This window comes from Sorex araneus, chromosome 3 (assembly GCF_027595985.1).
Source record: "Sorex araneus isolate mSorAra2 chromosome 3, mSorAra2.pri, whole genome shotgun sequence".
Lineage (NCBI taxonomy): Eukaryota > Metazoa > Chordata > Mammalia > Eulipotyphla > Soricidae > Sorex > Sorex araneus.
Window position 1 is genome coordinate 189,649,306 of NC_073304.1, and position 22,848 is coordinate 189,672,153.

Below are 22,848 nucleotides of genomic sequence, written 5' to 3' on the forward strand. Positions count from 1 at the left end.
AGCAAATCGATAAACAACGGGACAACAGCGCTACAGTAACAAGTCTCAAAATGAAGACGTTACTGGTTCCCGTTCAAGCAAATTGATGAGCAACAGGATGACAGTGATACAGTGATAGAGTTAGAACTGTCATGCCTATCACATTGCTGTTGTTGGTTCACAGATCTCCTAGGCAGGGAGTTGGTTGGTGGTTTTTTGGGAGGCGGGGTGGAGGTGAGAAGTATTGAATGAGCCAGTGCTCTCAGGTTCGATTCCTAGCTCTGCCCTTGAGGTTTGCTCCTGGTGGATTTTGGGGACCTTGTTGTTTTGGAAATTAAACTTGGGCTTCCAGCATGCCTGTTAAGCTATTTTTCTGACCGAGTCATGAGGTTCTTAAAGGACAGGAACTAAAGCCTTGTTCATCTTAATATTCTCAGCCAAGCTCAGGGTATATAATGTATATAATGGTTGCTTATTGGATAGTGTTGAATAAGTACGCGAATAAAATTGGGCTTTTGTGAAATATTGAGAAATAAACCATGTTCAGTATTAGATTTTATTATTTTTATTTTTAACTTTTGATATATTTTATTTTTATAACATTGTTCACAATAGTTCATTACAGATAATATTCAAACATCAAACCCACCACTGTGCATCTTTCCACCACCGTAAGAGGAAAATGTGTGAAGATTGTGTTTCATCCTGGGGCCACTTAAGCCCTTATATAAGAGATTACAAGCATGTATGTTAAAACCAAACAGATGTGTGCTACTTTTGGTATATCAGTGGGCTAGAGTATAAGAGGCCATGCAGCCATTCTGTGTCACTCTCTTCTGGGAGCTTTATTTCATAGTTGCTGGATCTTGGCTGTTGATGAAATTATGTGGCGGGAGGGGGGAGTTTGTGGGTGTGGCTGCAAAGCTACTGGAAAACTGGGATGCTGGGGAGGAGGCCCAGTCCCATTCTGACTGAGGTTGGAGATCTCAGTCACGGGTCCCATATACCTGGGTTTTCTGCAGGTTCCCTTGTAGGTGAGGCTCATCTGAGCTTGTGGAGAGCAGTCTTGAGCATGACTGAGGTTGGGTTCTGGAGGTTTTTGGCTGCCGGGGTTCTGCTTGGGGCAGGGAGGGACACTCAACCCACCCCCCTCCGAATTGCCCCAGTGAAGACAGCCTGGTGCAGGGTCAGAACGTTCTGCCCAGTGTTAGATTTTAAAATGTGTACTTTTAAAAATTGGCTAATTATTTGTATTGTTAAGAGGGCCAGTCTTGGCAATGCGTGGGAGTCACGTGATATTGGGAATCAAATCCAGGGTCTCATATAGACTACAAAGAAGCATTCTTACCAACCAACCGAACATAAAATAGGGATGTTCAGGTGTGAGAATACTGCAACTAATTGTGTGACTCCTGGCCACTCAACAAAAGTGAACAATAAGGAAGGGGGACGGTATTTTTTTAAAATAAAGTAAATCAGGGAGGTTAATAGTTCTGTGACTTATTAAATGATATGCCTAGTGATGGAGAATAGTAGTAGGTGTTCAAATATCAATTCAGAGCTTCTCATGGCATTTGTTTTATTTTATTTTTGTTTTTTGGGCCACACCTGGCTGCTCAGGGGTCACTCTTGATAGGACTTGAGGGACCATATGGGGTTCCTGGAATTGAACATGGGTCAGCCATATGCAAGGCAAGTGCCCTACCCACTGTACTATCACTCTAGACTCCCAAAAGTAATATTTAAAAATTTATCTTTATAAAGCTGAGAGATAGTACAGAAGTTAAGGTGCTTGCCTTGCATGAAGCTGACCCTGGTTTGATCCTGGCTTTCCATATGGCCCTTGAGAACCTCCAGGAGTGACCTCTAAGCATAAGAGTAATCTGAGCATCTCTGGGTGTGGCCCAAATACTCCATTCCCACTCTTGTTCCCATTGGTTATTTTTACAAAATATGTAATGACCACTAGATGTTAATTACCACTAATAACATCTTACTATTTAATCTTTCAGAGTTTTTTGTTTGTTTTTGGTTCACCCCTGGCTCTGTGCTCTGGGGGACTGTAAAAAGTGTTGGGATTTGGACCAGGGTCATACCACAGCTGCATACTAGGCACACACCTTATTATTTTTGAATTTGATGACAAATAAACCTTATTTTTTATTTACCTGTTTTTTTTTTTGGAGCCACACCTAGTAGTGCTCAGGGGCTACTCCTAGCTCTGTGCTCAGGACTGATGATGCTATATGTAGACTATATATTGAATCAGAGACTGCAGTCAGTGTGAGTGGGATGCAAGGCCACTAACCCCTGTACTGTGTCTGCAACACAGTCTTTCAGATCTTATTTTTTTCCATTTTTTTGGGTCACACCTGGCGATGCACAGGGGTTACACCTGGATCTGCACTCAGGAATTACTCCTGGCGGTGCTCAGGGGACCATATGGGATGCTGGGAATCGAACCCGGGTCAGCTGCATGCAAGGCAAATGCCCTACTCGCTGTGCTATCCCTCCAGCCCCCTTTCAGATCTTTTTAATGCATTTATTTAATTTTATTATTATTTTGGGTTTTTTTTCAGTGCTGCTTCCAGTTATGCTTAGGGATCACTCCTAACAGTGCTCAGATGTTCATATGTAGTACTTGCGCATTGAATGTTGGTTAACCATGCCCAAAGCAAGTACTGTACCAGAAGGACTATCTCTATGTCCCCCACCATTTGAATGTTTAAGAGTGTATAAAATTTTTCTTAATAGTCTATGTTTAGTGTCTTGTTGAATTTTTCCTTTTTCGGTATTGGGGGCTCTAATACAGGTCCTCACATATGTAAGACTAGTACACTGGTGTTGAGTTACTTCCTTGGCCCTGACTAGCCTAATTTTAATAATAGTAATTTGCTCTTCTTTCATTATTGCAGTATCTTTTTTAATTAGGTTATGGTGATGGTGGTTATACAAGTCTGAGTATGCTAAAATCCCCTATATTGTTTACTTAAAAGGGTGAATTTTATAACAGGTGGATCATACCTCAATCAAACTTATAATAGTTTAAAATATTTTTATGTAAATAATAATTCTGAATATATTATCAAAATACAACCCTTTTAAAATTTTTGTCTTCTTGCATAGAATTTTCTCGAGGTTGTTTTTTTCTTCTTCACACTAAGTTTCTCCTCAGTTATCTGATGGGACTGGGCTGTCCACTAGTGTTAAAGAACCAGGGACTAAAAAGGAGGGTGCTCTTGTGTGTCCACCTTTTTGGTAAATGAGCCTTACTGTGAGAAAAGCTATTTTTGGGGGGAGGAGTTCCCAGTGCCTGCCAGAATCTGGAGATCTTTTCTCAAGAGAAGATTCTTCTAGTCTCTTGCCTGGAGGATGTAAGCTGATTGTCAGCATTCTGGGGATTCCAGGGGAAAGGAGAGTCCTTATCCCTCTGCCTAGTTTCTTTTCTAAATTAAAACTTACCCTTTTCTCCCTTGTCTTTGTTGCAGTGACTAGGAGTCATACACATGCTTGTCTCCTCAACTGTCTGCTGTGCTGGTCACCTGATTTACATATCCATTACAGTGCTCACACCCTCAGCCTGCCAGAATCTGTGTGTGTGTGTGTGTGTGTGTGTGTGTGTGTGTGTGTGTGTGTGTGTGTGTGTTGGGGGGCACACTCCACTTGTCCTTGAACACATCTTACTGTGTTCTGGAGATTGTATATTATGTTGTAGTAGCACAAGGGATTCTAAACAGCAGAACCGCTGGGATTGTGCCCTGTCCACGAGGTCAGCATCAGGAATCAAACACAAGGCCCCGTGCTTACAAGGCAGACATTATTTTGCCACTAAGCAATCCCTGGACCCTTACATTCTCTATTTAAATTTTCATATTTTCAGCTCTATTGGACCTGATAATTCCTAGTCTAGAGACTCTCTATACGACTCTCCGGAGAATTCATCTCCAGGCTGAGGGACTGGAGCCACAGTACAGCTGGTGGCTGTTTGCTTTGCACACAGCTGACCCAGATTCAATTTCCGGCACTCCATGTGGTTTCCTGAGTCCCACCAGAAGTGATCCATGAGCACAGAGCCAGTAGTGAGCCCTGAGTACCACTGGATTGACCTAAAAACCAAAACCAGAAAGCTTGGAGAAAGGATTCTGGGGTTTGAGCATTTTGTTTTTTTCTTAGTGGAAGTTAAGTTTTGGTTTTGGTTTTGAGCCAACTTGGTGCTCAGGAATTGCTGTACTTGTGGGGATCATGCAGTACCAAGGATTGAACCCAGAATGCCTGTGTGCAGAGCATGTGATCCAAACCGTTAAGCTATCCAGCCCCTATTAGAGGAAATTTTTAACCATGAGACAGTAGAGATAGGAATGTAATGAATCCTCACATTACTATTTTCAATAGTGGACAACTGAAGTTCAGTTGTATTTAATCTAAGTTCCGTTTACTTTCTCTTGCAAATGACTTTTGGGCCAGAGTGATAACTCAAAGGGTTAGAGTGCATGATTTTCATGCAGGAAAATCATTTCCTTCTCTGGCACCACATTTATCCAGTTGATTCTAACTTCTTTTTCAAAAAGTATATTTTTATAGGGGTCATTCTATGACAGTCTTGGGGGATCCTGAGACTGCTCCCTCTAATCCTTGGCCTAGCAGTGCAGGCCTGATGATTCACATGATGCTGAGCCTGGTTTTGCAGTGCGCAGTACCAGAGGAGCCCAAGGCTACCAGGACACTAGATTTGGTGGTGCTGGGGGCTGGAGTATATTATTCCAGGTATCAGAATCAGTGCCTCATACATGCTAAGCATGTACTCTACCACTGGAGCCATCTCCCTAACCCACTAACTTCATTTTGGTTTTGGGCCACAGTCAGCAGTGCTAAGGGCTTAACTCCTAGCTATGTGCTATGGGGTCACTCCTAGCCATGCTAGGATACCAGATATACTGCCAGGGAACTAACTCAGGTTGGCTGTGTAATGGCAAGTGCCTTAACCCCTGTACTATCTCTGTGGCTCCCTCACTTTTTGGGGGGATGGGGAGCCACACCTAACAGTGCTCAGGGGTTACTCCTGGCTCGGTAGTCAGGGATCACTTCTGGTGGTGCACTGAGGTGGTCCCTGGCATACGGGATGCCAGGGATCAAACCAGGGTTGACTGCGTGCAAAGCAAAAGCCCTGCCTGCTGCACTCTTTCTCTAACCCCCTTCACTAATGTCTTTTAAAAACAGATTGTCCGTGGGCTGGAGAAGTAGTGTAGGGGTTAAAGTTCCATTTACTTTCTCTTTCAAATACCTTACATGCAGCTCACCACTGGTTTGATCCCCTGCGCAGTCAGGAGCAGCTCACTGAGCACAGAGCTAGGAGTAACACTTAGACATTCCTGAGTGTGGCCCAACCTCTCTCCCCCTACCAACAAAATAGATTGTTCATGGATGGGAGATGGCTTAAAGCTCCACATGCTTTGCAAGTGGGAACCCCATATTTGATCTCTAGCCACCCAATGGTTCCTCAAGCACCATGCCAATAGAATACTATTGGGTAGCACTGTAGCACTGTCATCCCATTGTTCATCGATTTGCTCAAGCAGGCACTAATAATGTCTCCATTGTGAGACTTGTTGTTACTGTTTTTGGCATATTGAATATGCCATGGGTAGCTTGCCAGGCTCTGCCGTGCAGGCGGGATACTCTCAGTAGCTTGCCGGGCTCTCTGAGAGGGACTGGAGTGATAGCACAGTGGGTAGGGCGTTTGCCTTGCACGCGGCCAACTATTGGGTATAAACCATAAACCTTTTGCCAACATACAATAAAAACTTCACCAATTGCCTCCACTTCTTTTTTTTTCCTTTTTGGGTCATACCCGGCGATACAGTTGTTACTCCTAGCTCGTGCACTCAGGAATTACTCCTGGTGGTGCTCGGGGGACCATATGGGATGCTGGGGATTGAACCTGGGTCAGTTGCGTGCAAGGCAAATGCCCTACCCGCTGTGCACCCTTTACCCCCCCCCCCTTTTTTCATTTTTTATTGGGCCACACCTGGCAGTGCTGAGGGCTTATTCCTGGTTCTGTTCTCAGGGATGGATCACCTGTGATGGGACTGGGGTACCATATGTGGTGCTGGGAATATAACCTCGCTAGGCACATGCAACTTGCCTTATTATCACTTCATATCCAATGGTGCTTAGGAACTACTCCTGGTTTGCTGCTTGGGAATCACTTCCCCAGTGATTCTTGGGGGAGCACTGGTACTGGGGATTGAATCTAGGTCTCTAACCCTATGAGCCATCTCTCCTGTCCCCAAGTCTCTAGTTTCTTGAGTTACCTGATTCACTACTACTCATTCTTCTGCTTTCCTAGCTTCCAATATTTCAAAGCTGTATCATTGTTTCCTGTTTTCTTGACCTTTATGATTTAAAAAAATAAAAAAGTCCTTTAAAATCAGGGAGATGGTCCAAAGGGCTGAAGCATATGCTTTGCATGCAGAGGTCTGAGTTTGATCCCAAGCAGGGTACCACACCACGCTGCACCATACCATTGGGCCCAAACACTGAGCTGTCTGTTGTAGTGACAGCACTTTACCGTCTCAAGTGGCCAAGGTCCCGCTGAACACTGCTTTAGTGCACCCCCACCCTCTTTCTTTATCATTTTGTCATTGTGCACCTAAAAAGGAGATCAACGGTAAGTGAAGACAGTGTTTGAATAGTAACATGTGAATAGGGTTGGGAAGATCTCTGAAAGACTGGGGTGCTGCTTGCTGGAGGCCAGACTTGATCCCTGACACTGCAACATTGTTGGAAGTGACTCCCACCCAGCGCCCATCAACCACACCCTTTAGCACCATGTCAGGAGTACCTCCTAAACACCACTAGATATAACCCCAAATCTTGCCCCCATTAAAAAATAAATGCCACATAAACAGACCCCAGAATATGAAAACAGTAACAGTGCAGTGTTCCAGCAGTGTTCCCCTCTCTGGTGTTACTGGCCTGATTGCTTCTCATTCTCTACACTTCCTTCCTCACTTAGCATCTGCCATCCTCCCCAGATGACAGTGAGTTTAGTAATTGGCTTCTTCTTTCAGATCAAGAAGCTTAGGTCATTGAGGTAAAGCAATGAATGTGGCCACATAGTTCATTAGTGACCAAGAGCAGGATTCATACCCCATCCCCAACTGTACCTGGTTACCAAGATGGCCTTCTATGGAAAGGGAGCAGTGATTTTTGTGGTTAAAAGTTGCTGAGCAAAAGCTGTAATATAGGTAAATCAAGTTAACTTTTCTATTAAGAGTATTTAAATGAGAAAGGTCAGCTAAGCCTTTGACACTACTTGCTAAGTCAGTTCCTCCTAATTTTCCTTTGTGATACTTGCAATCATTTTTAAAAAATTGTAGGCCCAAGGTTAGCACTTGCCTTGCCTGTGGGCTCAATCCCAGACAGTAAATATGGTCCTCCAAGTACCACCAGGAGTAAGCCCTGAGCACTGCCAGGTATAGCCCCAGAACAGACTGTAGCACTGTCGTCCCGTTGTTCATCGGTATGCTGGAGCGGGCACCAATAACATCTCCATTGTGAGACTTGTTACTGTTTTTTGGCGTATTGAATACGCCACGGTAGCTTGCCAGGCTCTGCCATGCGGACGGGATACTCTCAGTATCTTGCCAGGCTTTCCAAGAGGGATGGAGGAATTGAACCCAGGCCGGCCGCATGCAAGGCAAACGCCCTACTCGCTGTGCTATTGCTCCAGTCCAGCCCCCAAAACAAAACAAACAAAAATTGTAGTGATTGCTTTCTTTTGGGATGAGGAGAAGCTGGAGGGGCTGAGGACAGCAGGCTGTGCTCAGGAGTTATTCCTAGCTCTGCTCTCAGGGGTCACTCTTGGCAAGCTTGGGGGTGCTATATTGGGTGCCAGGGATTGAACTGGGTCATATGTGTACATGGCAAGCACCTTACCCTCTGGACTATCTGCCCGGACCACATGTGTGTACATGGCAAGCACCTTACCCTCTGGACTATCTGCCTGGACCAGTGGTTTCTTAGTTTGGAAGTTTGCTTTTGAAAATGAGATGAGTTGATTGATAAAATTATATTTGAATGTAGTAAGTAATACATACATTTTGTAAAGCATAATGAATTACTCTTTTGAACTTGTTCTTTAAATTATATGTGTAAACTCTTCCCAAAACAACAATAACCAATTTTCTTGCTTGTCTTACCTTACAGGCCTTTGCTCAGTTTGATGCAGAGGGTGATGGTACAGTTGATGCTGAGAACATGTTGGAGGCTCTGAAGAATTCCAGTGGAGCAAATCTTCAGGGAGAGCTGAGCCACATCATCAGACAGCTGCAGGCCTGTTCTCTTGTTCCTGGTAAATCCCTGATATGATTGCTGATTGTGAAAGAATGCTCTCAGAGTCCAAACGAACTTTACCATGCTAAAAGTTGTAATTGGGCAAGCTTCTGTCATTAAGAAATTAATGCGCTTTTCAGGGCTGGAGCGATAGCACAGTGGGTAGGGTGTTTGCCTGGCACGAGGCCGACCCAGGTTTGATTCCCAGGGCCCTATATGGTCCCCCAAGCACCACCAGGAATAATTCCTGAGTGCAGAGCCAGGTGTGACCCAAAAAGCAAAAAAAAAAAAAGAAAGAAAGAAATTAATGCATTAATGCACTTCTCTCATCATCTTCATTATGTGAATAGTCTGCATTATCTGACTTGGTGTTTGGGATAATCATCCTTTTGCCCAGTATAAGGATGACTGAGTAGCTCTATCATTTTTTTGAACCTTGATCATAAGGCTGCTTTCCTTCATGGAACTTTTTATTTTACTTTCTTAGGAAGCTTTTCTTAGTGTCTAATCTGTTTTCTTAGATTAGATTTCTTAGAGCCTGCATTTTTTTTTCAATATACTGGTGTTGCAATTAGTTATTTATTTACTGGATTATTTGTTAAATGTCTTCAGCCTTATAATGTCAGCTCCACAAGGGCAGAAAATTATTTTATGCAAGACAGTTGCCTTAGTTCTTGTACTGTTTCTTTGACCCCCTTTTTCTTTGGGTTTTGTTTTGTTTTGTTTTGTTTTTTTCCTCTAGAAAGTTATCACTCTGGGGACTGGAGAGAGAGCGCAGTGGGCAAGGCAATTCCCTTGCACACAGCCAACCCAGGTTCGATTCCTGGCATCCCATATGGTGTCCCGAGCCCAGACAGGAGTGATTTCTATGTGCAGAGCCATGAGAAACCCCTGAGCATCATTGGGTGTAGTCCAAACCCCCTTGTCCCCCCCCAAAAAAAAAGAAAAGAGAAAGTTATCACTCTGAAATTTAAGTTAAAAATGGCTTAAAATTAAGCAATATTTCTATTTTGGAGGGCTGGGAACACCACACCTGTCAGATCCCTGGCTCTGAGCTCAGGGATCACTCCTAGTAAGGCTAGGATATCAAATAGGGTGCTGAGGATTGAACCTGTGTTGACTGAGTGCAAGGCAAGCACCCTACCCAGTGTACTATTGCTCTGACCCAGCAATATTTCTTGTATCTAGTAAATAGGAAAAAACTTAGTGGTATTATTATGAGAACTCAGAATCATGATGAGTGTATGCTTTTTCCAGTGAGAAAACAATTAAATTTGAAAGGAATCGAAACTGCATATTCAGGCCAGAAAAACAGAACAGAAAGTAAGGTTCTTGCCTTGCATACAACTAACCTCGATTCAGACTGCATCTGATCCCTTGAGCACAGAGCCAGGTTGAGTAAGTCCTGAGCACTTCCAAGTGTGGCCCAAATACTGGGAGTGGGGGGGGGGGAAACAAAAAGAAAAACTTTGTTCATTATCCTTTTTTTTTTTTGGAATGGCTGAGGGATTTGTGTCACAGCTAGCAGTTCTTCGGGCTTACTCCTGACTCTGCTCAGGTTTCACTCCTGGTGGTGTTCAGGAAATCATATGTTTGCCTAGGATCCAACTTGGGTCTGCCTCCTGCAAGGCAAACATCTTACCCATTGCACTATTTTCCTGATCCACATTAGCCATTTATTTATTCATTTATCTTTAAGTCCAGGGCCTCACACATGCAAGGCAGGTGCTCTTTCATTGAACAATATCCCCAGCCATGTTACCCTTTTTGCCTCAGTTATTTATCTTGTATTTTTTTTTCCATGAGCTGGGGTCATGGCATACCTGGCAATGCTCAAGGTTTATCCCTGGCTCTGTGCTTAGGGATTATTCTTGGTGATGCTTGAGGAGGGACCATATGTGATGCCAAAATCAAACTAGGGTTAGCCAAGTGTAAGGCAGTCTTTACTGATAAAAGTCTTTACTCATAACTGTTTACTTAAGAACTTTTCCTGATCTGTGCACTTAGTATCAAAAAACTTACTATAGAGTCTAGCTAAGGCAGCATAGATTTCATATATATGCATATGCATGTATATATGTGTGTGTGTGTAATATGAATACATGTTTTGTATATATATATGAGAGTGAGCAAGAGAGAGAGAGAGAGAACTGAAGGACCTCCACCTGCAAGATCCTATCACCTGAGTTATATTCCCAATCTTGGTTTCTTTTGTGTGTGTGGTGCTGAGGAATTAATCCTAGAACCTCACAAGTATAGGGTAAGTGTTTTGATGCTGAATCACATCCCTGGTCTTTAGTATTTTGTTTGGGAAGCTAGATTTTTGAGCCACACTGATGGTACTTAGGGCTTACACCTGTGTCTTTGATCAAGGATCCTACCAGGTTGGCCACATGCAAGGCAAGTACCTTAACCCGTATATTATCTCTCCCCTGCTCAGCATTTTTCTTTCAAGCCCAGTTTTAGAATATTACGTTAGGGCAGAGGAGCTAGCTCTGTGGTCTGGAGTTTATACTTTACCTGCGGGAACCCCAGTTTTGAGCCCCAGCACCATGAGGTTTCTTTCCACCCTGTTCTCCTCTACCCCCCCTATTAAGCTGCATGTAGCCCCCATATCCTACAGGTATGGCCTCAAAAGAAAGCAAAACCAAAATAATTATACAGTTATTTATGAGCCTCATTTTCCTCAGTTCTAAATAAGTATTCCAATACCTATGTTGTCTAGTCCCTGCTCTGCCAAACCACCTTATCATATGTGTGAAAGTACTTTATAAACTTTAAAATGCTATGTGAAATTGTGATATGTGTAATGGTCATATTATCATTGTCACTGTATGTATGCTTGTGTAAAAAAAAAAGGTAGTTATGCTTTATTTGCTAATGTAATGAACTTTTTTCTAGCCCATATTTTAAACATAGTACTTGTGTTTAAGCTTCTAGTTAGAATGTAATTGCTTGTTTTTAAAGCTTGAATTAAGGGGCTGGAGAGATAGCACAGCAGGTAAGGCGTTTGCCTTGCACGCAGCCGACCCGGGTTCAAATCCCAGCATCCCATATGGTCCCCTGAGCACGGCCAGGGGTAATTCCTGAGTGCAAAGCCAGGAGTAACCCCTGTGCATCGCCAGGTGTGACCCAAAAAGCAAAAAAAAAAATAAATAAATAAAAAATAAAAAAAAAAATAAAGCTTGAATTAAAACAAATGATCATTCTAAGCCTTCTAAAATTCTATTATTCTAAAATAAAATTAAGCATTAAGTTGAGCTTATCGTGGGTTCATTTTTTGAGTCTGTTGCTGGGGATGAAATTCAAGGTCTCATGCATTTAAAGCATGCTTTCTTTTTTGCTTTTTGGGTCACACCCAGCAATACTCAGGACTTACTTCTGGGTCTGTACTCAGGAATTTACTCCTGGCAGTGCTCGGGACCATATGAGATGCTGGGAATCAAATCCGGATCAGCCACATGCAAGGCGAATGCCCTACACACTGTGTCATCGCTCCAGTGCCCCCCAATTTTTTAATTTTGCTTTTGTTTTAGGCTACACCTAGTGATGCTCAGGGGTTACTCCTGACCCTACACTCAGGAATAACTGTGAAGCTTGCCTTCTGCCATGGAGCTACACCCCTGGCACCATTGACTCATTTCTTAAAAACTTGCTTATATTATGATTAAGCCTAAAAACTGACAGAAAAATTGTTAGTGTCTGCTTTTAATTCAGCCAGTTCAGACCAGGTAAGGGATACGGAAATGATTTTGGTTTACTTACCCAAATACCAAAAGTAGATTTTGTGTATTTAGGTTTTACAGACATATTTGCAGAGTCAAAGGAGAGTTTGGACGTACATTCATCAGTGATTCTGCGCTTCCTGCATCGAAATCGGGCCTCTGGCACGGCCATCCCTTACCCCATGCTGGACCACTGTGGCAATATGTGCACCATGAGGGCTTCTGTTCTAAAGGAGTCTTTGGATCAACTAGTACAAAAAGAAAAAGGTACACATCAATGTATTTGGGGTTGGGGGTATCGGGAAAGTGCTACCATATAATTTTCTTTTCTCCTTCTGTTTTTTCCTTTTCCCCCATCTCATGCCCTCTCTCTCCCCCTTTGCCTCTCCCTCTCTTCTGTTCACTCCTACTCTATTTCCCTTCCTTTATTAATTTTAGCATAATGAGTTTTTCATGATTAAGATCTCTTTTGAGTTGTGACTTCATGGAGGCCTTCCTTCTTTACTCTATATTCCTCCAATCCTGACAGTTTCCCACCTCTCTTCACTCTCATGTTTAAATTTATCATTATCTGATGTTGTTACACTATTTTGGGGGTGGGGGCAGGAAGTTAGAGGGGCACATCTGTCAGTGCTCAGAGCTTGCTCCTGAGTCTGTGCTTATGATCACTCCTAGTAGTACTTAGGGAATCATACATGATGGGATGTATGATCAAACCAGGGTTTTCTGTATACAGCTCAAGCACCTTACCCTGGTCTTTCTGGCCCTTTACTTGCATTTTGTCTTAGCTACATACTCAGCATCTAGAATTATGCTTGACACATAGTAGATATTTTGGTTGTGAAGTGAACTAGGGAAGCCATTATTGGCTCAGTGTTAGCAATAGAAGTTGGTAATGTGAATAAATATGTGTGTGGAACGTATACAAAATACTTATAGAAATATAGTACCTTATAATCAGCATTACAAATCTGGTTGGAAAAATAAATTAGTTAACTAAAGGGTAGGTAGATAGCTGTTTGAAGGAAAAAACAAAACTAACCATTACCCGATTTCACTCATTAAAATAAATTTTTGATAAATAAAAATTCAGTTAAAAAGAAAACTGTTCGACTGGAGAAATAGCTTCAAGGGCTGTGCAGGAAACCTGGGTTTAATCTCTGATACTGCATGATGCTGTGCGTGACAGAAGGCAGTGGCAGGAGTAACCCTCAAGTACAGAGCCAAGGCTAGCACCTGAATACTACTGGGTGTGGCTCTCAAAACAAAATGAGAACTTCTTTTTTGAGGGGGAGTTGGACTACACGTGGCTATACTCAGGACTTATTTCTGGCTCTGTGCTCAGGTATCATTTCTGGTGGACTTGGAGGACCATATGGGGTTCTGGGAATCGAACCCAGGTCAGGTGTGTGTAAAGCAAACATCCAACCTGTTGTATTATCTCTCTAGTCCCACAAAACAAAAACTATTAAGAACACTGAAATAAAGTCATTTTCTTTATATAAATTCTGATATGGAGAAGTCTTTCTCAGCAAGACATGCAACAGAGTATGAAAGAAATAATTAACAAATTAGACTATATAAAAGATTTTCTCTGATGCAAAAATACATATCTAAGTCAAGGGGCTGGAGCAATAGTATAGCGGGTAGAGCGTTTGTCTTGTACACGGCTGATCCAGGTTCGATTCCCAGCATCCCATATGGTTCCCCCAGCACCGTCAGGAGTAATTCCTGAACGCTCCTGAGCCAGGTGTAACCCCTGTGTATTGCCAGGTGTGATCCAAAAAGAAAAAAAGAATACATAGTTAAGCCAAAAGATAGGTGGGTGCCATTCTAGGAAACAGAAATATATTGTAATGTTATAATGAACTCAGTTTTTACTAATTTTGAACTTGGATAGTCACTTAACACTCTCTGCCATACTTATCTCAAAGTGAATTGATACTTAGAATTTATGAGAAGTAACTTGACTCAGTAAGTATTACATATTACAAGTATGTATATATTACACATCTCTAAGCCTGCTTGGATTAGAACTGGGCCTCTTCCACCCAGATCCCCCCTTTTCCAGTAGCTAGGCTGTCACACCCACAAACTGCCCCCGACGCTGTGTAATCCCATCAACAGCCAAGATCCCAAGACTATAAAACAAAGCTCCCAGAAGTGCATGGCCACATTTGTGACCGCACAACCTCTTATTGTCTAGTTCTCCCTCTCAGAGAACCCGGCAAGCTATCAAGAGAATCCTGCCCGCACAGCAGAGCCTGGCAAGCTCCCTGTGGTGTATTCAATATGTCAAAAACAATAACAATAATGAGGCTCATTCCCTTGACCCTGAAAGAACCTCCAATGCGGCACCGTTGGGGAGGACGAGTAAAGACAGGCTGCTAAAATCTCAGGGCTAGGGTGAATTGATACGTTATTGGCGCCCACTCAAGCAAATCAATGAGCAACCGGGATGACAGTGATACAGTGATATATTATACAGTGTACTTAAATTTATGTTGGTAGAAAACTATTGACCTACTAGGAAATGGAACAGAATAAAACTCAGGAAAAAACAAATGACTTACAAAGAAGTAATTAAATAGCTGTATAGTGCTCAGCTTATTCCTGACTTTGCACAAAGGAATTACTCCTGGTGGTACTTGGGGGACCATGTGGAATGTTGGGGTCAAACACCGTCGACCACATGAAAGACAAGCGCCCTACCCACCATATTATCACTTTTACCCCCCATAATTTTTTTTTTTTGAGGAAAATGTGTGAAGACTCTTGTATTTCTTCTTCTTTTTTATTGAATCACCGTGAGAACAGTTATAAAGCTTTCAGGATTAAGTCTGTCATACAATGATCCAACACCCATCCCTTCACCAGTGCACATGTTCCACCACCAAGAACCCCAGTATACCACCCTCCCACTCCCCATCCTGCCTGTGTGGCAGATGATTGTCACTTTACTCTCTCTTTATTTTGATTATATTTAATTTTCAACAGAAAACCCACTATTATTATTTGGAATTTTTCCCCCAACAATCAGACCTGCCAAAAAGGCATCATTAGATCATTTGTTTTCTGTTGCTGATAATGAAGAGCATATGATGTTGCATGGCTGCGAACACGGCTGCGCAGTTTTGGAATTCTGGTATTTTAGTAATTAAGTCCAGAATATTTCTGCCAGCAGCCGCTGTGTTCCAAGATTGGTTTGTGTGCCTCTTGGATCATGGCTGTTTTGAGCGGAGGAGCTGTTCATGGGCAACCAATCGGGGGTCTCATTTGGGCAGGTAGCAGGGCCAGTTCTGCCCCACCATTGCAAGATTTCCTGTGCGCCCCATCACTGCAAGCTCCTACCTCTCTGCACAATTGGCTTTGAAAGGTGGCGGTCACCGTGCTGCCACAAAGGGGAAAAGGCCGAGGGACAAAAACCCTTCCCTTCCCGGGGCTGCACGGGGCTGTAGCTTAGTTCACAGTCCAGGAGTATATCTGCCAGCAGCAGCTGCGTTCCAAGATTGGTTTGTGTGCCTCTGGGATCATGGCCGCTCAGGGGCGGAGGAGCCGTTTCTGAGTGGTTTTTTGTGTATCAGGAAAGGTGTCACTTCCAGCGTTAGAGGCTGGCTGGAGCCTCCCAGTTCCAGTGCCCCCATTCAGTTTGGAGAAATAGTCCCGGTCCTGCATACCAGAGCTGTGTTAGTAGAAGCTCAGTGTTGCCGGGATTCCATGTGGAGAAGGCAGGGACTCTGCACCTTTTCCGTCTGGGGCACCCCAGTGTTGTTGACCCGGTCTGGGGCCGGGAACATTCTTCAGCTTGCTTGCAGTGCCCGCTGGCCAGGATTCTTCACTCCCCCCATAATTTTTTAATTTAAAATCAAACCATACTTTCTTCTCTTGACTTGGTTTGTAAATTTGTTGTTGACTTAAGCACACCAATAAGCTCATGAAGCAATCCTTAAGCAATATCTTCTTTTTGTTGTTCTCTGAAGTTAGATTTTAAGGAATAGTGGTTTGATTTTTTTTTCTTTTGTTTTATTTGTTTTGAAGTGCTGGGTATTATACCCAGAGCCTTCACACAAGCAGATCAAGTGCTCTACTTCCGAGCTATATCCCCATCCTAGATTATTTTGGGGGGGGGGGGGAACAAAATCTTTTTTTAATTTATTTTTTAATTAGTGAGGGTACAGTTACAGATTTATATATTTTCTTGCTCGTGTTTCCCTCATACAATGTTCAAGAACCCATCCCTTCACCAATGCCCATTCTCCACCACCAGTAAACCCAGCATCCCTCCACCCCCCAATCCCATTTCCCCCCACCCCACCCTGCCTCTGTGGCAGGGTATTCCCTTTTGTTCTCTCTCTCCAGCCACCCTAGATTTTTATTAAATGATCTTTATTTTTCTTCTGTGAGAGAGATGTCATGTAATAAAATCTGATTTCCTCTACAGAAAGTCCTGGAGATCTAACTAGAAGCCCAGAGATGGACAAACTCAAGTCAGTAGCCAAGTGTTATGCTTATATTGAAACATCCTCCAACCCTGCAGACATTGATAAGATGACAAATGGAGAAACATCATCATACTGGCAGTCAGATGGCAGTGCTCGCTCACACTGGATTCGGTGAGTAGTATAATACCTCTTTTTGAGAAAGTGGAAGAAAAGCACCTGCTTCCTTTCATTTATCCCATTAATGTGTTAAATTTTTTAAATTTAGGAACATTTTCTGCTTAATAGCTTATTTATTTCCTTCTTTCTTCCTACCCTCTATCTCTCCCTCCATCTGTCCCTTTCTTTCTTTGGGGGGGTATAGTTGGGGGTTACATACCATAAGTACTCAGGAGCTAGTCCTGATTCTGCTCAGGAGAGGGCTGGGGTGCAGGGATGGATTACTCTTGGGGGTCCTTGGAGAACCATGTAGTGCTGGGGATGGAACCTAGGCTTCTTGCATGCAAAGCTTACATTCATCTATTGAGCCATCTTTGTGGCCCTCTTTTGGTGGGAAGTTGGGCCACACCATGCTGTGCTCAGGAGCCATATCTAGCGCTGTGCTCAGGAAGACCCCTGAAGGTGCTGCGGATTGAACCAGGGTTAGCTACATGCAATGTTTACCTCCTGTAGCTTACCTCCTATACTATATTTCCAGCCTCTCCTTCCTTTTATTCTTTTTTTTTTTTCTTTTTGGGTCACACCCGGCGATTCACAGGGGTTATTCCTGGCTCATGCACTCAGGAATTACTCCTGGCCATGCTCGGGGTACCATATGGGATGCTGGGAATTGAACCCGGGTCGTCCGTGTGCAGAGCAAACACCCTACCCGCTGTGCTATCATTCCAGCTCCTTTTTCCTTTAATTCTTGTCACCTCACCCAGCGTGCTGGTAGGATGGGTGGCAGGAGGCAGCCACTGATTAGTTTATGCATGGGCCATGTGATGTGATGCTCTTGGGAGCCACCATGGCCATTCTAGTAGTGGTAGAGATCAAATTTAAAGACTTGAAAATATCAAGTGTATGTTGTACCACTTGAACTCTCTCCCTGGTTCTTTTTTTGGGGGGAGGGGAGGTAGAGGGTGTCATACCCTGCGATGCTTAAGGGTTTACTCCTGGCTCTGCACTCAGGAATTACTCCTGATGGTTATCGGGGGACCATATGGGATGCCAGGGATTGAACCCAGGTCTGCTGTATGCAAGAGAAATATACTACTGTACCTAACCACTGTACTGTCACTCTGGCCCCTCCTTTTTCTTCTTTTTTTCCACATTCCCGCCTCTCTTTTATTTTTTTTATATTTAATTTTTCTATTATTTTTATTTTTTTGACTTTTGGCCACACTCAGCAGTGCTCAGGGCTTAATCCTGGCTTTGTGTTCAGGAATCCTGGCAGACTCAGGGGACCTTATAAGGTGCTGGAGATCTAACCCAGGTTGGCTATGTGCAAGGTAAACACCCTACGTGCTGTACTAACTCTCTGGTCCCTTCCCTCTTTTTCTTTTCATTTGTTTCCTTTCCCTTCCCCCCCTTTTGAAATAACTAGATGTCTCACTTGGTTACAGTGCATGCTCATGTACTCAGAGCATAGAGATTACCCATCATCATGTGTATATGTATAGTCCCTAAGAAATAAATATTTTTAGCAGGAAGACCTCTGAAGTGATGAAGCTTTTCATTTTTCTCTTGAGGGGCTGGAGAGATAGGTTAGTGGATAGGGTACTTGCCTTGCACAAGCTGCCTGGCATTCTGTGTGGTCCCTCAAGCACTACCAGGAACAATTCCTGAATGCAGAGCCAGAAACAAGCCCTTAGCATAGCTGAGAATTTTTCTTTTGAGATTTTATGTGCTTTTGATGCATAAGAAAATGTTCATTATAATGAGGTCAGAGAGATAGTATAGGGTTAAGGTGCTTGCCTTCAGTATGGGCCACTCCAGTTTGATCCTAGACTTAATCCTAGGTTCAGTACCCAGTTTGAGCCTCATCCCTGACTACATGAGTGATCCCCTTGAGCACAGAACTAGGAATGGCCCCTGAGCATGGTCAGGTGTGGTTCCAAAACACAAAAATAAATATTATTTAACATATCCATTATTTTATCAATATGATAGTGATTTGAGATTTGTGTGACTTAATTCTCAGGAACATTGTTATTACAACAATAAATGTTTGCCTTACATAGTATGATTTTGTTTGTTTTTTGTTTTGTTTATTTGGGTGTCACGGTGCTCCACAGTGCAGTGTGGGTTGCCTGGCATCAAACCTTGGCTTTCTGCATGAAAGTATGTGCACTGAACCTCTGAGCCATTTCCCTAGCTTGTGGTTTTTCTTCTTAAGATTATGTGCATTTAAAAATACAGTGTAGGGGCTGGAGCTATAGCACAGCGGGTAGGGCGTTTGCCTTGCATGCGGCCGACCCAGGTTCGATTCCCAGCATCCCATATGGTCCCCTGAGCACCGCCAGGAGTAATTCCTGAGTGCAGAGCCAAGAGTAACCCCTGTGCATCGCCAGGTGTGACCCAAAAAGCAAAAAAAAAAAAAAAAAAATACAGTGTAGATGAGCTGAGGATGTAGCTAATGATCAGGACGCATGCTTTGCCTGCATGAGGTCCTGTGTTTGATCCCAAGCACCACAAAACCAACCAAATAAATTAAAAAAAAAAAAAATAAACTCAGTTGACCAGCTTATTAAGTAGAAATGGAGCTGAGGTCTTAGATTTTTCACTTATCACTATAGAGCAGGGAATGGGAATGTTTAGTCAGTGGACTGTATAAGGCCAGTGAGAAGTCATGTGGTTTGACCCTGGTACATGAATGTCAGATATGTATGCTTTGGGTCAGCTGCCTGTGGCTTGTCTGTATTCTATGACCATTAAGTGATGTTACAAATGACCCTTCACTGGATAAAAATGTTCCCCATCCCACTTTTGAGAATGAGCTAATTCGCTTGGTGGAAATACAACGTAAGTTTTTTTTTTTTTTTTTTTAAAAGACTTAGGAATGTCATAAGAACTTTGAAACCAATAGTTTGAAATGCTGGTTACCATAAAAAAAAAAATCAATCTTTGGGGATATAAAATACAAGATGTTGGGATGGAATGGGGCTTATAAATCCTGCCAGTTCTCATACAAACACTTATAGTTTCTGCTCTTTGTGTTTTCCAGTTTAAAAATGAAGCCAGATGTTGTGCTAAGGCACCTGTCCATTGCAGTGGCAGCCACCGACCAGAGCTACATGCCGCAGCAGGTGACAGTAGCTGTGGGGAGAACTGCCGGTGATCTCCAGGAAGTCCGAGATGTGCATATTCCCAGCAATGTCACTGGCTATGTGACACTGCTGGAAAATGCCAACATCAGTCAGCTCTGTGAGTCAACCAAGATGCAGCTTGCTTACTGAATTAAGGGACTTGGAAGGGGAGGAAGGAAGTAACATTTTTTAACAGTAAGACCTCCAAAGTGAAGAAGCTCGCGGTTTTCCTTTTGAGATTTGATTTGTTTCTCATGATACACATGAATGTGGTCATTATTTAATCTATCCTATGTTTGTAAAAATTATAGAAAAACACTAAAGCTGTTTATTGGAAAATGTTTTGTTCTTGTTTTCTTATTGAAAAACAAAAATTACTCAAATCCCACTCTCTTGTTGAAGAGATAATATAGGGGTTAAAGCACTTATCTTGCATGTGTCTGACCCCAGTTTGAATCCCTGGCACCACAGATGATCCCCCAACCACTACCAGGAGTTAGCCCCTGAGTACCATTGAGCCAGGAGTAGGCTCCGAGTACCACTGGATGTGGCCAAACTCTCCTCCCTACACACAGAAAATCTCACTATTCAGGTTTTGTCTCTGTGAACATCTTGGAGTGGATCCTTCCTGAGCTTTTTCTTGTGCTTCTGTATTTGTTTGTGTATATATAAACACATATACATGTACACATGCATTTATCTATAAATTAATGACCATGGAGTCACGACAATATCTCATTTTGCATGCCAAAAGCCCAGGTTCAATCCCCATCATTACATAGTCCCCGAATACTTTCAGGAGCATTCCCCAAGCACCAAGCTGGGAATAGCCCTAACAACTGCTGGTTAAGGGCTGTTACCTCCCCCCACTGCCAAAAAAGAAAAGAAAAATAGAGATGTATATGTTTACATATAAATACCTTTTTACCAAAAACATAATACTCTGTACATGCTCTTTTATAATTTTTTAAGTTTTGTCATATATATTCATATACATTTAAGTGTTGTAAGAATATACCTTAATTTTAATCACATCTTTATTCTTGGACATTTAGGTTGCTCCATTTTTATACTATTATAAGGTTGTTTTCCTCATAGCATTTTGGAAATAATCACAATTCTGTGATTTCTTTCCAGGCTTATTTCATTCAGAGAGCCAGAATGCTTCAGGTTTTGTCTCATTTCTCCTAATGCTTTTCCGGGCCAAAGGAAGTGTTCTTATTTTGCTCAGAGGAACTGAGGCCTAGGGAGTTAGCGTCTGCGTGTCTCACCCATAGGCAAACACGTAGTTAAGCCTCTGTAGTAGAAGCTTTTCCTCTCTTGCACTCTGGTGATCTTTTCTCTATGTGGTATCCTTTTTAACATCAACGCCTCTTTTCATACCCAAATAAGAGATTGTGATGTCTCTTAATAGTTGCCTGTGTCATCTGTTTGAACTTTATTAAAAATAAATTCTCAAAACTACTATTGAGCATCTTTTGTTTTATAACTCAGTTCAATTTCAGAGCTCTAGTCAAAATTCTAGAAATTTTCTCATGTGTCTAATGAAGCTCTAAACAGAGTTCTTTGTGTTTATTTTCAAAACTAAGAAGTTCTGTGATATAAAGACTCATCAGTCCATCCTCAGTTTTACATAGTCTTTGTATGATTTCTTTGGTTAATGCTTTTCTGATTTTTTTAAAAAATATAGAGAGTTCCATTGAATACATATTTCACCAAATTATCTCTCCCCCCACCAAAAAAATGTGAATTACTATTTTGCTTTTAGTTTGAAGCTTTGCTGTTGCTGAACTTAAGAAGTTAACTCAATACTGAATTTGTTGTTGCACTTTACAGATGTCCAGATAAACATAAAGCGTTGCCTTAGCGATGGATGTGACACTAGAATTCGTGGTCTGAGGGCTGTTGGCTTTCAGAGAATTAAGAAGTCTGGGGTCTCAGTCTCAGATGCTTCTGCAATATGGTATTGGTCTCTGCTGACATCGCTGGTGACTGCTTCCATGGAGACAAATCCTGCCTTTGTCCAGACAGTACTGCACAATACTCAGTAAGTCACTTTCTTGGTTTTTCATTCCTGGCAATGAGTACTTACTCTTTTTTAAACCTTTACAGCACATCACTGAGCAGCCTTCGATCATTCATCATTGACTGTCAGTCAGTAGCTTAGCACAGTTACCCTGTTGTTTCCTGTTTGTGTCTATCAGCTCAGATTTCTTCTGTCTTTAAGGTTTGATTTTATAGACTTTGGAGAGGTACCTTCCTTCTCATCCTTTCTTTCTTTTTTCTTTTTTTTAATTTATTGAATCAAGTGAGATACAAGCTTTCATGTTTGGGTTACAATCATACAATGATCAAACACCCATCCCTCCACCAGTGCACATTCTCCAACACCAGTATCCCCGGTATACCTCCCCTTTCCCACCCTCCCCCTGTCTCCATGGCAGACAATATCTTCTCATCCTTTCAAAGCTCCTCCAGCATTCTCCTTCATTTATTCATTAACCCTACCTCTCTTGGGGTCTCAGGAGCTGTTCCAGTTCCTTATATATTGACAGTAATTGCTCACATTTTTTTATCACTTTATCTTGGAAAATTACTCTCATTGCTATGCATTATTTACCAACTTATATTGTGAAATATGCATTTAAAATATTTACTTATTTTTGTCAGGTGTGGAATTGAGCCTAGCTAAGGGTTCACTCATGCAAAGCATGAGCCCTGCCCTGAGCCTTATTTCTTACTTAGTATTTCTATAGGCAGTGATCTTGTGATCTTTTCTGAGCTACATGAGTGGGCAGGTGAATGAGCAATTTGTAGGTCTTTTCACTGCATATTGAGGATTTTTTTTACAAATGATTTTTACATGTAGAGAGCCTTTCGAATCTTCCATTTCAAAAAACTTGTTGGGGGTCCAGGAATATATATATATATATATATATATATATATGTATATATATATATATATATGTATATATATATATATGTGTGTGTGTGTGTGTGTGTGTGTGTGTGTGTGTGTGTGTAGCTCAAAGGGCTAGAGCTTTTTTTTTTTTTTTTTTTAATACAGGTGCCCCAGGTTTAATT

The 22,848-nt window shown here is 42.3% G+C and overlaps 1 protein-coding gene across 1 annotated transcript in view; it reads left to right on the forward strand.

Annotated features, from left to right (window-relative positions):
* ZZEF1 (zinc finger ZZ-type and EF-hand domain containing 1) overlaps positions 1-22,848 on the forward strand; it is a 135,343-nt gene that overhangs the window by 17,514 nt on the left and 94,981 nt on the right. Inside the window, exons 2-6 of the mRNA XM_055132070.1 lie at positions 8,188-8,332; positions 12,111-12,305; positions 16,480-16,651; positions 19,683-19,882; positions 21,601-21,811. Coding sequence (XP_054988045.1) covers positions 8,188-8,332; positions 12,111-12,305; positions 16,480-16,651; positions 19,683-19,882; positions 21,601-21,811 — 923 coding nt within the window. The remainder of the gene's footprint in view (positions 1-8,187; positions 8,333-12,110; positions 12,306-16,479; positions 16,652-19,682; positions 19,883-21,600; positions 21,812-22,848) is intronic.